The sequence below is a fragment of the Lissotriton vulgaris genome, chromosome 11 (assembly GCF_964263255.1).
Source record: "Lissotriton vulgaris chromosome 11, aLisVul1.2, whole genome shotgun sequence".
NCBI lineage: Eukaryota > Metazoa > Chordata > Amphibia > Caudata > Salamandridae > Lissotriton > Lissotriton vulgaris.
The window spans coordinates 338,379,219-338,395,726 of NC_141699.1; the positions used below are offsets into that span (position 1 = coordinate 338,379,219).

General features: G+C 43.9%; 1 protein-coding gene across 1 annotated transcript in view; it reads left to right on the top strand.

The window, feature by feature from the left end:
* Positions 1-16,508, top strand: part of SRRM4 (serine/arginine repetitive matrix 4) — a 246,434-nt gene that overhangs the window by 184,653 nt on the left and 45,273 nt on the right. Inside the window, exons 7-8 of the mRNA XM_086943295.1 lie at positions 938-1,030; positions 7,138-7,297. Of these exons, the coding sequence (XP_086799421.1) occupies positions 938-1,030; positions 7,138-7,297 (253 nt within the window). The remainder of the gene's footprint in view (positions 1-937; positions 1,031-7,137; positions 7,298-16,508) is intronic.

Below are 16,508 nucleotides of genomic sequence, written 5' to 3' on the forward strand. Positions count from 1 at the left end.
AAACAGCTAGAGGCATCAGAATCCCTGAGCTTTAACAAATACAAAGTTAGTGTGGACACTGTACAATTCTTAAACTTTACGTGGCAAGATCGCACCCCCAAAAACACTATAGGATGGGGGAGGGTGGGCACAAAATTGAAGCTTCGGATGAAAGGGGACATATGTATACATTTTACTAGACTCCTGTAATATGCATGTGATTAATCTCTCTAACTCAAGCTGCAAGAGGGGGAAGGAAGGCAGTGAAAATGGTTGTTAATGGATGCAGGTACTGTTTTTTTGATCATGGGGAGAGGCCATATTATGTATGATTGCCCAACACTCCTCAGTCCCTGTATAGAGATCGAACGCAGGGGCAGATGCTTTTTGGGACCAAGCATAACATAAAATTAAGGATGGGTTAAAAGTGATTTAGGGCTGTTTTTTTCATCTTGAGGTTCTGAGTCACATCTTAGACAACTCGTGCTTTGCTGTGGTTGTCTGTTTGATATCACTCACAGCCCCTCGGCATAACACATCCCCATAATTCACTGCTACTCAACTATACTTCTATATGTTAAATGATCACCATATTTACCAACATTTTTTCTGATGTTTTTAAACGGATCCTAACCTCACTTCCACAAGGAAATGTTGTCATTCTTTAAATATGCAAAACCTTCTCTTGAAGATTTTCTAGAACATTCCTTTGTAATTGTATCTGCAAATTAAATGTAGCTCCCAACTTCAAGAAAAGTAGGGAAACAATTGTAAAATTGTATGTTTCTGTGGTAACGTGATGCATAAAGGATATCATTTGAAAGCTGTGGTATAAAAGACATCTCTATCGCTGTCAATCAGAAATTTTTGTTGGCTATTTTTCAATTTTGTGTCCTGGGGTATACACTGTACCTCAAATAACAATGTGTGTGTTTTTTTAATTTTTTTTTTCTCAAAGTTCTCGAGGCCGACAACGAAAATCCCATCGGCGCCGGCGCAGGCGCACTCGCTCTGAACGATCTCACTCCCGATCCTCCAGCTGTGAGAGCAGGTAAGATTCTGCTCAGAATCCGCCATTCTTATATTTGTATAATTGAGGAGTCTTTTCACTGGATCAGCACTGCAAGTCCACCTCACTTACATAATGTTTCCTGTGTGGTCAAATATTGCTCACGCTCAGTGGGGAGTTAAGCAAAACTCTTCAACCAGCTAATAGATAATCAACATTTAGCTGCCTTGAGGCGCAGACATAATTATAATATATTCGCCATATGATTACATTATAAACATATGATCATTCATGCGAAACATCAGTATGATTAGGTTTTTCTGAGCATGGTTAGTTTTTCATGTTTTTTTTATGAATGCTCATTGCTAAAGGCTCACACAACTCCTACCATCAATTCAACAGTAACAATATTTATGTCAGCTACATATGCAAAAACCAATACAGCAATTGTGTATTTAGCTTATTGAGCACCAGAAATGTATCTCACTTCATCTTCTTTAATGCGGGCGGGTGGAGGGGGAGCAGAGATGAAGGGAATGGGTTTGGGAGACCAAATAAAATCTGTGGGAGCCTAAAGAAAAAAACAGCCAGTGATTCAGCGAGTGTGTGAGTCCATGAGTGAGGGAGGCTGTGGTGAAGGACTGATATATCTTATTTAGAGGACAATCGGAAGCACCCTGCCACCCCCGTATGCAGTGGTCATCATTAGTCCTGAAATAAGCGGGAGACGAGGGCTTCTTTGCATAAGAACGGTGTTAAGATGTATTGTTAATGTATGAATTTTGTGTGGTTGTGGGTTGTGGAGTAATGGCATAGAAGTGGATTCCTACTGCTTCACAAATCAACCTCCATCCACTGATTTTAAAGCTCCAACAAGGGGGACAGATGGATCCTGGAGAACTTGTATAGCATTGACCTGCTGAATATCCCAGAATTTGAAGAAAAGAAGGAAGAGTGAAGTGTGCCAATGGAAGACGAGAGCCGAGGCTACATGGCACTGCTCTGTCGTCACACACATGGTGATGCAGATCAGCAGCCAGAAATAGCTTCACCCCCGGCCATCTAGAGGTAGAGGAAGCCTGGGCTAAGGGGCTATTAGACGTGTGTGGACCAACAACAGTGAGCGCCACTAATCAAGCCCAACTCTTCAACCACGGGAGACTGTTTGGTGCTGAGGCACATCAGACCAAGCAGTAATAGCAAAACGAGAGCGGCCCAGCCTAACTACTGGCAAAGCCGCGACCCCTCACATAGGACTAATTGGTGTGGGCGTTGAGCCGAGTGGTTAGCCCATGCATGAATTCCCTAATCAGAGTAACTGCAGGTGAGGTGGCGGATGTACTGTCCTGGTCAGGAGGAGAAGGAAGCCTGGATTAGATGCCTACGAGCTGCACACAGGTCGACAGAGGCAGGCAGGACAGGTTGAACTTGGCCCAGATACTTGTGGCCACAGAAAGGGGGAACTGAATGATGCTGTGTGGTCCTAGAGTCTAACTGATTGCTCAGACAGATCAACAACGATGCCCTGTTTCTAGACACTGGACTGGCTGGTATGAGGGCTGAGATGTGCAGATGACACTGATCTGAGCCCCATGAGTTATGGTAATCAGAAGCAAGAACAGACACTTCCTTGGGTCCACATGATTGGCAGGTGTATGGTTAAGGAACTAGAAGGGGGATCCTTACTGCCGAAGGTCAGTCAAAAACCCTATAGCTCCTAATGCAGAGACCAAAGCTGCTGAGGCTCTGGGGAAGTAGTGCCAGTTGTCTGCATCTGCCATATGAACTCAAGCAGCGCCCCCGAATACACACCATTGAGACAAAATTACCCAAGGCCAGACTCATTGGCACAGAGGTGTGTGGGGGCAGCATTGCTCTTTACGCTACACATGCACCACACTCTACTAAACAGGGCCCCCCTGCACTGGCTCCTCAGACCAAGATCATTCATTTTTCCATCCCCCAAGATGGAACTGGGCTAACCGGGCTAAGTGTGGTCCATCTGTGAAGAACTCTGCTCCTACAGAAACAGCCCAAGAGAGACAAACAAGGCCATCACGCCCGCTTACAGAGTGCCTAACCAGACAAGCCTCCCACCCAGCAAGAGAAAGGAAGGATGGAAGTCACGTAGGTGTACATGCATCAATTCTTGACAGATATCAAAAATGACATTGGGTCCATCCAGGAGAACTTCAAGGTCTGCTTCACCAAGCTAAAGTGTGACCTCACTTTGTATGGTGCTATAGCAGACAATCTGGAGAGGATAGCAGGCAACAGCTCTGAATAATAGCTTTGGAGGGGCATACAAGATCTCAAGGAACAAAACCTCAAACTACTACTCGAACTGGAAGACAAAGAGGAGGAGGTCTGGATAAATAATAACTGAGTTACGGCTGCCAAAAAGTTTGAAAGGGAGTGACATCAATAGGTTTGTGAAAAAACTGCTCTGAGCAGGGGTGGGATCAGAGTACACTGCCTCACATTTCAGCAGACTTCACCCCTTTGCAGTGGTGTAACAATAGCCCCCATAGACCCCACAGTGCGGGGGGGCCCGAGCTGCAGTGGGCCCCCTATGGCGCTGAGCACAGGTGAGCCCGAGAGCTCCTGGCTAGGTACGGATCTTAGGGGGGCCCTATCCATGCACTTTACAGGGGGCCACCTCAAGTTTCATTATGCTACTGCCCCTTTGCATTATGGTGAATGCAGTTGACAAATAGTGCTTACTTGAATATTAGTAGCAGTATCTCGCAAAAGTTGGTGCAGGCATTGCTTTCATCTCTGGACACGTGTTTCTGGATTTTATCCTTTATCAGTAGAGAGCAAAAACACATTTTATCAGGGGTTGCTGAGAATGCAGCCACAGTCCTCGCAGGTCTCAGTAACTCTCAGAGGTGCATCTCCAGAAACTCGTCAGCTCACTGCCTCAAGGGAGCCCTTTTAAATAGACGGGGGATGGGAGCACACTACCTCACACCCCAGCAGAGCTTGCCCGTTTGCATTATGGTGAATGAAGTTCACAAATAGTGATTACTTGAATAGTAGTTTTTGACCAACGTTGGTTCGAGTAGTGCGTTTCATCTCTAGACAAGACTCTGGATGTTATCCTTCTTCAGTAGAGATCAAAAACACATTTTATCAGGGGTTGCTGAGTATGCTGCCACAGTCCTCTCAGGTTTCAGTACCTCTCACAGGTGCACAGATGCCTCTCCATAGTCTGAGCAGTCAGTGGATAGCATGAAGATCTGATTAAACTGCAAGCACTGGGCAGAGAGGACTTACAAGAGCTGTGTCACCTAACATCCTCCTTTTTAGAGGAAACATAAGAGTTATGATGTCAGTGAGAGGAAAGCAGAGCTTATGTTTAGAAGGCATGAATAAGATTTGGCTATCCCAAGACCTGGGACCAATCACTTTTAAACACCATAGAGATTTCTGACAGTTCAAACAGTGGGACCACCTGTTATATCTAATCTTTGTTTGACAGAGAGTCAAGATGACGATGAGATTTTAATTAGACCTTTCTCTGATGCAAAGAATGTGTTGGGCATCAGCAGTAAAGAGGTGGCGGAACCCAAAGTGGGAAAGCAAATGCACCTCTGATCCAGAGAAGCCCCGTATGGTTCAGGGGAACACTGCACAATAGGAAAAGAAAGCCCTTATGGGGAAGGGGCTGAGGCAGGAAGAGCAAGTCTTCTCTGCTATATGAGAGTTGCTTGCCAGAAGGGAGACTATGGACTGAAAATGGAGGAGTCAGATCAAATAACATGGAAAGGAAACCAGAGAAGTAGCAGTGAGACCATGCATGACTGTAAGGGACAATTGCCAGGGAACTGGTGTGGCGTATGAGGATAGGGAAGGTGATGACCCAGAAAAAAGAATCAAGAGTTGTAACCTTTGGCTTTACAAGGGTTGCATGTTATTTCTGGTTATTGGTTTGTTTGGGCTTTTTATGGGGCTACATTCAGATGGGGCACAAAAAGGGGGAACAATTGCTTATATGCAACCATCATAGCTGGCCCATAAAAGGTGCCTCACACATCAAGGTATGGCGGAACACATCTGGAGTTACCTTGGCGTACCACACCTGCACAACCTAAGAAGAAAGGACAAAGATGGGTACATCACCATGATGGGATCAGTATGTGGCCTGAGAGGAGATGCAGGCAGAACTGGACTCAAAGACTGCAGTAGAAGATAGTAGGCCAGAATGCTCAATTAAAGAGACCCTAAGCAGATTCTTTGAGACGGAGTGTGTGTGCCCCTAGAAGGGATTCTCCGAGCCTCATGCCTGAAAGCTGGATGGATGTCTTGGAGGATGACTATACGTGGGATTGATTGGGGATGGTTCAATTGTGGTACTCTTTATCGCACACAATTACCACTTTTTGTGTACACAGTTATATGAATAAACAGTTAAATAGTTTATATATGGGCTTACACTCTTTTCCCAAATTGGCCGGAGAAATCATGTTCTCCATGTATTGAATACTTCTGCAGGCTTATTTTGACTCTGTTAGTGAGTTATTTGAAGTTCGCCATTCGGAATGTGTTTAGATGAAAAATACAATGATCCCTTAACCCACACCTGCTTGCACTGGTTCACTAAACCTCAACTACCATACTCTTATCTAGTTCTACACTACTTCCTGTGATAATCACATAACATAATTTGTACAACTTGCATTCGTTCTTGTGATTTCTGTAAATGAAAGAGTGATTTATAGTCCTAAACAAGTGTGTATACAAAAGTTGTCAGTCTTTTGTAGGGTGAAGAGGCCAAATATCCACAACAGTTGTGTTCTACTATTATACCGAATTTGCAGTTTAGTACTAGAAGTCACAACTTTTTCTGCCACCATTTTTCTATAGTCAAAATGATTTTTACTCCATGTCTTTGTTTTCAACAATCAATATTTATAGAATGCAACACTGGCATGGGGGTATCTCGGTGCTAAGTTGTGAGGTCTCCATCATATCAGCTCCCCCTGCAACAGTTCTTGAGGATCTGGCGGGAGGAGGGAAGAAACAAGCAGAAAAAGGCAAAACAGAGGGCAGAAAAACTAGCAGAAAGGGGACAACAGAGGGCAGAAAAACGAGTACAAAGGGCAAAACAGAGCAGAAGAAGCAAGACTGAGGACCGAAAAACAAGCTGAAAAGGCAAAATAGAGCACAGAAAAACAAGCAGGAAAGGTAAAGCAGAGGGCAGACAATAAAGCAGAAAAAGCCGACAAAAAACTAGCAGAGGAGGCACTAACAGAGGGCAGCAGTTAGACAGGAAGCAGAGGGTAGCAGACTGCAGGCAAGCAGGACAGGGGAACTGTCGCAAGGGGATCTGGCAGGGGGACTCAACACAAGCATGATCATTTCTAGCTTGATAATTTCGACCATAAATGTGTTTGCTGTTCCACAATTGTTCAGAGAAGATTTTTAAAAGAAAGTGTGTATTTTGCATTGTCACATTGAGCCACTGATACTGCTTCTTATTTCAAACACAGCTCAGATAGCTCGCTGACATGTCCAGTGCCAGCCACACTCTAGAGAAGCAAAAAAGAATTCAGTCTTGGCACACGTTTCAAAGAAATTGTTGCTGACGAGCTGTCCCCCCCACACATACAAATGTGCATCTGTATCACCAAGATGTGGTCCAGAGGAAAATCCCAGTCTTATTATGCAAATATTATTTTACCTTCAGAGAAATATATTTTTCATTATTACAGTCCCCATCCTGCTTCAGAGAATTTATCTTTTTTTTTTTTACAGAGTTTTATATAGCGCGAACTTGACCCGAATCGGGTATCACAGCGCTTTACATAGCACCAGTCGCATTACATGAGGACACATTCATTTTTGCAAGGCACAGGGAGATTAAGTGATTTGCCCAGAATCACAGGATGTTCAGCGTCATTGCCGAGACTTGAACCCAGTTCCCCAGATTCGAGGTCGACCGCCCCAGCCGAAGCTACCTAGTAATAACCTTCGGGTGTCCATCCCAAAAACACCACAGACGGCACTGATCTAACAGACCTAGGTGTAAGCATGATGCCAAGTTGGTAGAGTCCCAATGGTTTATGTCAAAAAGTTTTGTATGTTCGGAATCTTCTTTACAAATCTTTGCCATAATGTAAATATTCAAATTTCTCCTTCCAAAGGCTCGCAGCCAAGTCTCAGAAGAGAAGTCACAAATCGAAGAGGCGGCAACCCCACCACAGCTTAAAGGCGACTGAAGAGCAATGCAACGTGGTAAAAGATCAGTTAGTCTGCTCACCCATGCAGACACCCGAAATCTGCAGTCCCTCTGTTAAGGACATGGTAAGTACTGAGTGATGGTTCAACTTGTGTTATCAAATATATTCCAAACATTTGAGACAGATGACAAAAATGGCACCATGGGGATGACTGTCTGAGCCTGTCTTGGTATTTAGAAAAGTCCAGCCAATTGTTCACCAGATATTGTGGCCAAATTGAGCGGCACCCACAGGGTATTTTACCAAAGAGGGAACTAACTTGTTAACCGCATCGCTGCGGCGGCTTTTCCCGCTGTGAGCGGCTTTTTCAAATTACCACGTTACATGACGAGCTCAGCACGTCATCAGCATACGAGCGCCGTAGCTGATGACGAGCTGAGCTCGTCATCAGCATCGAAGGGGTTAATGAAGACGATTAACTGTACAAGTGCTAGTTAGTGTACTTCGATGCCCTAAGGCTTCTCTACGTTCTGCCCTCCTGAAAATAAACAAGTTAGCTAGCTCCACTGCTCAGGCCTAGAAGGCTGATTGACGAACAGATACATTCTCAGCAAGAGCAGAAGTGTGCACATGCAATCCTCCTTGATTTCCTTATCTATACCCCCACGCACATACAGCTTCAGTTGTGATTATATGGCCTCCTATTGAGAATGGTGCAGGAATATATTGCTAACCTAGGAGTAGTGACTGCCTTTAAAGCATGTCGAAGAGAGTATGCTTTCATATGAGTCACTGCTCCATAGATTCCAAATTTATCACTTTAAACCAGGTGGTAGAAAAAAAAAAAAGCACAAATATTGGGTCTGGACAGATGCACAGATAATTCGGATTTATTGCTCCACATGACAATATCTTGGGTAAAGATTCCAACCTTGCTGCAAGTCGGGCCTGGTCACCAATCCTTGTAAATATTTTTGTGAGAATGTTGAAAGAAGATGGGTAGGTGAGTCGGGGTAGGATAAAATGGACAGGGTGTTGGATGCAGGGAAAAACTGCACTGGACTTCTAGTGTGCTTGAAATATTGACATGATTTTATGTGTACATCTTTATGAGAATAATGAGCCTTTACATTGATCAGTAGCCCCATTAAAGCTCAGAGGGACTGACTTCAGAGGGACAGAACAGGCGTCGCACACTTGGATACATTGCAATTTAAGATCTTCACAGGGATGTATGACGTTAAAACGCATACTTTTACATCGCATACCATTACAACGCGATATTTACAACACAGGATCCTTTAAAACGCATGCCTTTACAACGCATGCCATTACAACGAAGTATAGGTAAGTATATCTTTTTAAAAAAAATTGTAATTAATAAATATTTAACTAATTTAATTTAATTAATTTCATTTAATTAATTTCATTTATTTAAAGTAGTTTTTTAAAAAACGGAACCCTTAAAATACCCCTGTACCCCTATACCCAAAACCTATCCCAAACCCCTAAAGCTACCCCTCTACCCCAAAACCCAAACTAGCCCTGAACCCTAAAAATACCCCTGTACCCCATAACCCAAACCTAGCCCTGAACCCTTAAAATACCACTGTACCCCATAACCCAAACCTAGCCCTGAACCCTAAAAATACCCCTGTACCCCCTAACCCAAACCTAGCCCTGAACCCTAAAAATACCACTGTACCCCTTAACCCAAACCTAGCCCTGAACCCTAAAAATACCCCTGTACCCCATAACCCAAACATAGCCCTGAACCCTAAAAATACTCCTGTACCCCATAACCCAAACCTAGTCCTGAACACTAAAAATACCCCTGTACCCCATAACCCAAACCTAGCCCTGAACCCTAAAAATACCCCTGTACCCCTTAACCCAAACCTAACCCTGAACCCTAAAAATACCCCTGTACCCCATAACCCAAACCTAGCCCTGAACCCTAAAAATACCCCTGTACCCCTTAACCCAAACCTAGCCCTGAACCCTAAAAATACCCCTGTACCCGTTAACCCAAACCTAGCCTTGAACCCTAAAAATACCCCTGTACCCCTTAACCCAAACCTAGCCCTGAACCCTAAAAATACCCCTGTACCCCATAACCCAAACCTAGCCCTGAACCCTAACAATACCCCTGTACCCCATAACCCAAATTAAATAAATTTTTCAAAAAAGAAAAACTTACCTATACTTACATTGTAATGGCATGCGTTGTAATAGCATCTACTATGTAATGTCATGCGTTGTAAAGGCATGCGTTGTAAAGGATCCTGCGTTGTAGTAGTTGCGTTGTAATAGTATTCCGTTGTAACAGTTGCGTTGTAACTGTTGTTTCCCTCTTCACAGAGACACTTCTGGTGACCGGGTACAAGTGCCATTGAGCTGTAGTGAACATGTGGTAGTTTTGAGTGGCCTGTCAGATAGCATAGAGGTGATGGACAGCAGAATCCACAAGACAAGGTCATTGCAGGAGCAAAACAAGGGTCCCTATTTCAGCTGGTGAAATTGACAAGATTATGACCTCTGACCAAGATTCAGACAATAGACACATGAGACATGATCGCCGGGACACCTCCTTGTGAGGTAGCTGATCGCGCTTTAGAAATGTCTGTATTATTATGATCTCACGTGCCTGTTGTTACGTTTGAGGTCAATGTACATGTTCTACATTTGTGGTGTGATTGTTCATAAGAAACAGGCAGTTCCAATATAGTAAACCCTCTTTGATTATTCTTTGTGCTGTACATTTATTGCTCTTATACATTTTATATTTGTAATGATACCTTCAATTACACCGTTCTTTGTACATTTGTACATGTTTGAATTTTATTTTTATTCTTTTCAATGCAAATACTTAATCTAGTTTAGCTTTCAGTTACACTATGCTACTTCTCAAGTTCACAGCTTGCTAGAAAAAGGTTACAAAACTTAATTTTAATGGGAAGCAGGCGAAACACATCTCAAGAAAGGCATCAGACATATGTGTTGAAGAGTGTTACCAACAAGACAATAATAGCTTTTGCTATGGGGACTGTAATAAGTCCACCTATTAGTCTGGCAGAATTTGATGGCGAGCATATTGACGCCTATCTTCCCAAGGAAATATTTCCCCCAAAACCCCCTTAAAGATTTATAAAAATTCTGACATTGTTTGGGTGCATGGTCAATATATCCCCCAGGACTGACAAATAAGAGAACGTCTATTAGAAAGCTTGGGTGAGTCTTCAGCATTGCCTTGCCTTTGTGGACATATGTAAGAAGAATTAGAAAACAGTAACCGAAAGTGTGTATCTTACCAAAGTAGTGTCCCCTATAAACACTGCAATAAAAGTGATGAATGTGGGGGTGCAAGTTCTGATATGGTCACATTCAGACTTGTTTAATCGGATCAGAGACTCGGATTCCATCAAAGGACTGAGGGGCATATTACCAAGGGCCATTATCGCCGCTTTAGCTGGACTTTTTCCCGCTAATGTGGCGATAATTTTATCGCCCTATTACCAAGCTGTCGCTAACACCAGTTAGCGACAGCTTGTAGGCGATAGCGGGCATTTAGGGGCCCACTTTGCATGTCAGCGATAATTATCGCTAATGACATGCAAAGTGGGTGTGCCAAAATGTCAGCGACTGAAAACAGTCGATGCAATCGCTATCGCCTATGATCAACACAGACGTAGTTTTGGAAATATTCCCGCTAAGCGCGAACATCTCCAAAAGCTAACGCCTGCCCTGACCAGTTCTTAGCCATGTTATCCAATGGGAGGTGGATAACATGGCTAAGAGCATTGTCACGCTAATGTGTGAATATCGCTGTATTGACAAAGATATTCACGCATTTTGCCTGTTTTTTATCGCTCCTAAGATAAACATTGCTAATAGCAAGGTATCTCAGTGATAGAAACAGGTGAAGGGCGGTGATAGAAATATTCCCGCTAAGCCAACACAGCGATAATTATTGCTAGTTGTTGGTAATATGCCCATGAGTTTTTTACTTGAAAGCCATACTATATCATTAGTTCCTAAAACTGTAGCAGAACTGACTGACAATATAAATCTTGTTTTTATTGATATCTAATAAAGATATTACAGATAGGCAATCCGGTACAAATTCAGTTTCATAGCCACTCGTAACCTGAACATCTTTCAGTTGTGAACTCAAGTTTTGCTTTACAAAAATGCACGTGTAACAGTGTTACATTTTTAGTATCTAATTTTAAAATCATTTTCTACCAGCGCAGCACAGAGTAATTTTAACAAAGTAGATACATACTTAGAGAGAAAACCTTTGTCTTCCACCTTTTGCTGAGTGGGTGCATTTATATTGAGAGGAAAGCCTTAGGGCCAAGATAATCAGCGGTGCCATCATGAGTAAATTGGTACAAAAGGGGGTGGTGATGGATGGAGCATCTGAATCAATCAAACACTCACACCCAGTCAAAAGATCTGGGTTTAATCCATCACCTTCTTTAGCCCACTCTACCACCCCAGTTCAGACATGGCTATATGCAAATCAGTCTGACCCTGTGCCTCATGGGAACAGTCCAGCACGAACTGCCAAGCCATGTCTTCCCTGGACCGGTAACAAGCTTCCGAGGACCGGTTTCTGGCATTCCAGCCGTCTTCAGCCCAGCTTGCTTGAATCCAGTGGCAAAGTGAGCAAGGGACTCACATCTGAGCATACCCTGCCTCACTTATGGTGGCCAAAAGTGGTACAAAAGGGGGTGGTGATGGACGGAGCATCTGAATCAATCAAACACTCACACCTAGTCAAAAGATCTGGGTTTAATCCATCACTGTGCTTTAGCCCACTCTGCCACCCCAGTTCAGACATGGCTATATGCAAATCAGTCTGACCCTGTGCCTCATGGAAATAGTCCAGCCCGAACTGCCAAGCCATGTCTTCCCTGGACCGGAAACAAGCTTCCGAGGACCGGTTTCTGGCATTCCAGCCGTCTTCAGCCCAGCTTGCTTGAATCCAGTGGCAAAGTGAGCAAAGGACTCACGTCTGAGCATACCCTGCCACACTTATGGCGGCCAAAAGCGGTACAAAAGGGGGTGGTGATGGACGGAGCATCTGAATCAATCAAACACTCATACCCAGTCAAAAGATCTGGGTTTAATCCATCACCGTTCCTTAGCCCACTCTGCCACCCCAGTTCAGACATGGCTATATGCAAATCAGTCTGACCCTGTGCCTAATGGGAAGAGTCCAGCCCAAACTGCCAAGCCATGTCTTCCCTGGACCGGAAACAAGCTTCCGAGGACCGGTTTCTGGCATTCCAGCCGTCTTCAGCCCAGCTTGCTCGAATCCAGTGGCAAAGTGAGCAAGGGACCCACGTCTGAGCATACCCTGCCACACTTATGGCGGCCAAAAGCGGTACAAAAGGGGGTGGTTATGGACTGTGCATCTGAATCAATCAAACACTCACACCCAGTCAAAATATCTGGGTTTTATCCATCACCGGTCTTTAGCCCACTCTGCCACCCCAGTTCAGATATGGCTATATGCAAATCAGTCTGACCCTGTGCCTCATGGGAACAGTCCAGCCCGAACTGCCAAGCAATGTCTTCCCTGGACCGGAAACAAGCTTCCGAGGACCGGTTTATGGCATTCCAGCCGTCTTCAGCCCAGCTTGCTCGAATCCAGTGGCAAAGTGAGCAAGGGACCCACGTCTGAGCATACCCTGCCACACTTATGGCGGCCAAAAGCGGTACAAAAGGGGGTGGTTATGGACTGAGCATCTGAATCAATCAAACACTCACACCCAGTCAAAAGATCTGGGTTTTATCCATCACCGGTCTTTAGCCCACTCTGCCACCCCAGTTCAGATATGGCTATATGCAAATCAGTCTGACCCTGTGCCTCACGGGAACAGTCCAGCCCGAACTGCCAAGCAATGTCTTCCCTGGACCGGAAACAAGCTTCCGAGGACCGGTTTCTGGCATTCCAGCCGTCTTCAGCCCAGCTTGCTTGAATCCAGTGGCAAAGTGAGCAAGGGACTCATGTCTTAGCATACCCTGCCACACTTATGGCGGCCAAAAGCGGTACAAAAGGGGGTGGTGATGTACCGATCATGAGTAAATTGTCATTACTCTGACATCTGTCCTTTTATCACTGTCATCGTGCACTGACCAATTACGAAGATGTGGTGTCAGGAGGGTACTTAGACTGCAGTACTGAAGTACATTAGTAGTGAATCGGACGTTAAAGACAGCATGGCTAAGTTTGGCTTCACATCTGGAAATTGTAACCACAAATGTAATGCTTAAATCATACACCAGGAGTAGGCAAGGCAGCGCTTCTAATATCTTTTATGATTGTGTGCTTCTAGCAAGTGAAAGATGTTGCACAACGTCTAATGTGGGCTATAGTTCACCCCCTCTTTCAGGCCCTTCAACTCCAGAAAGGGTGCAGACGGTTATGCTTTCTCTCTAAAAGCTACAGCTGTTTGGTAAAGTGTGCCTTGCTAATTCTGGGCAATATCACAGGTATAATGTACTGCCCTTGGTCTGCACCTTTAAATGGGCATGCAGGGCATTAAAAGCCCTATTACAGATAATGGGCTGCCCCCTGCAAACTTGTGTCAAGTGTGGGTGCAGGGCATTATTGAAAGGCAGACGGACTGTTTGAAGCCGCAGGTGCAAATTTCAACGTGCAAATAGCTACTGGCCTGCATTTGAACAAGGGGATGTTTGGGAGTCTTTGGGCTCACTGTGCGCCACCTCCTTGTGACGTCCAGTTAGTATGCCCCCTGACAGAACCTTTTCTTCTGCATCCATGTCTATAATATTTCACAGGCGCAGAGGCAAAGTGTTTCCTCATTTGCATGGGCCACGCCTCCATGAAACTTAGTGAACGCCAGGCTAAGATTGCACAAGCAATACATGTGTGCCAACACGATCTGTATTACAGAAGAGATTGTACAAGGGACTGCCGCCCCTTTGTAATAAAGTACCACTGAGTGCAAAAACCAGGCACATATGCCCATTGCATCTCCAGATAATGTACTTTTGATAATACAAATTTGGAGTTCACGAGCCAAATTAGTACCATACACTGCCAGAAGACCAGGAATATCTCATCTTAACATCACACTATTCTTCCAGCTTTCTCTTCTCTGCGTAACATGAATACTAGTATCAATAATCTGATTCAGAGGCAGAAGAGTGCTTTAGAAGAATTATTTGCTGTAACTTAACTAAATTTTTGTGGGCAGATCATGGATAGCCTTTAAAAAAAGATCCATGCCCAAGTAGTAGAATATATTATACATTGATATCAGTTAGGAGTTGAGGGTGGTCACAGCTGCTACCCCTGGCTTGACCACTGCGACCTCTAATACTGCTTTTGTGACCTTGGACCTAACAGTGTTTTAAATTGCACTAATGGTGAATAATTGTGTATTATTCACTATTAGTGATGTAAAAAGTGGACTATCTGGAGCAGAACCTTCACTTGCCGTGTGCCTAAGTAAAATAAAATGCTTTAAATGTGTGTTGTGTTCATGTGGTCGGGTGAGAGTGTGTTTGTGTGAGAGAGTGTGTATGTGTGATGATGTTTCTGTATGTGTGAGCGTGTTTGTGAGTGGGAGTGAGTGAAAAGTGGCGAGTGCGAATGATGAGACTGAGTATCAGCAAATGAGTTTGAGTATGCGAAGAAGAGTGAATTAGAGAAAGAGTGACTGAGTAAGAGTGAGAGAGAATGAATGAGAAACGGTGTTAGGGAGTATTAGCAAGAATGTGAATGAGTAACAGTGAGCATAACGGAGTGATAATGAGATTATGAATAAGTGAGAATAAGAGTGAGTGCAAGTGAAACAGTATGAGCAAGTCAGAGTGAGAGCAAATCAGTGAGTGAGTACAAGTGATTTAGAATGAGTGTGCAAGAGTGAGTTTGATTGAGAAGTGAATGGAAGTGAGAATCAGGGAGAATGTGTTATTATGCTTGCATGTCAGCAATTTGACTTGACATGGTCAAGGTCATTCTTGTCTTATTGAGAAATGCATAGTAAAATGCTGGCACAAGCATTCTAGAGACAATACTTAAATATGGGGTGCCACAAGTCCCACATGCTGGCACTGGCACACAGGAGTTAAATCTTGACATGGGGCACATTGCCTGTGGCAGGATGCTGGTGCTGGCACATTGGAGATCATTTTTGGCATAAGGGAGGCCAACCGTGCATTTGGGAAAGGGTCATCCATGACAAAATGCTGCCCTGACATACTAGAGGTAACGTTGAAAATAAATGTTTTTTTCTTTTTCATGAGTTTTATATAGTGCAAACTAGACCCAATGGTATCAGAGAGCTGTACATGAGCACCACTTGCGTTACAGATGGACACACTTATATTTTTTTGTAAGGCACAGGGAGATTAAATGATTTGCCTAGAATCACGGTATGTTGAGCATCCCTGCCGAGACTCAAACCTGGTAACCCAGCTTTGAGGTAAACCGCCCTAACCGTTAGGCCACATCCTCTTAAAAGTTGAGCAATAGTATACGAATGGTAGCAATCGCAACATTCTGAAAGAGGCATATTGTATGTAAAATTGGGGCTGAAAGGGCACCCATGACCAAATGCTGGCTACTAGTAATGGAGGTGGGCTTTGACAAATTCGCTACCTATGAAACAAATAGGTCAACTCCTAGGAGATCATCAGGTTTCATTGGCTGAGCACATCATGAATGGAGGGCCAGAATAATTAATGAGTGTCTTTTCACAGCCTAAGGCTTTTTAGCAAATGTATGTGAAAACCATGCTTTAAAATGCATCTTTAGACCAAAGTTTATACAAAAAGTTCCCAGGGGGAGACCCCACCCAATCTCTGCTTCACAGTGGACGTAAACATTCACTTCACTCACACACTACAATTCAGGTATATATCGCCTTGGGTGTGTCAGTGAAGAGGTGTGGCACAGCAGCCAGGATGTCTCACTCTGGACCAAGGGGGCTCACGGTTCTATACCCTGCACCGGCAGTAGCTTGCTTAATCTTCCCTTCGGCCCCTAGCACCTTGACACCCTCAGGTAATCGTTTGTGCTTTACAAATACTGGATTTCATTTCTGGATTTTCACCCTAATTGCGGTACCTAAAATGTACATTTGTCTCTATTGTGTTACATTAATCATGCAGTTATTATGGAACTTCAGTGATGTTAATTTCATTTCATTTAATCTTTATTTCAGCTCGTTCGGCCATAAAAGATGCATAAGCAACAACAATACATTTTGCACAGTTGATACAACATACAGTAGATACAACATACCAATGGGAAGCAGAAGATATACAATTCATCAACTATTACAATAAATATC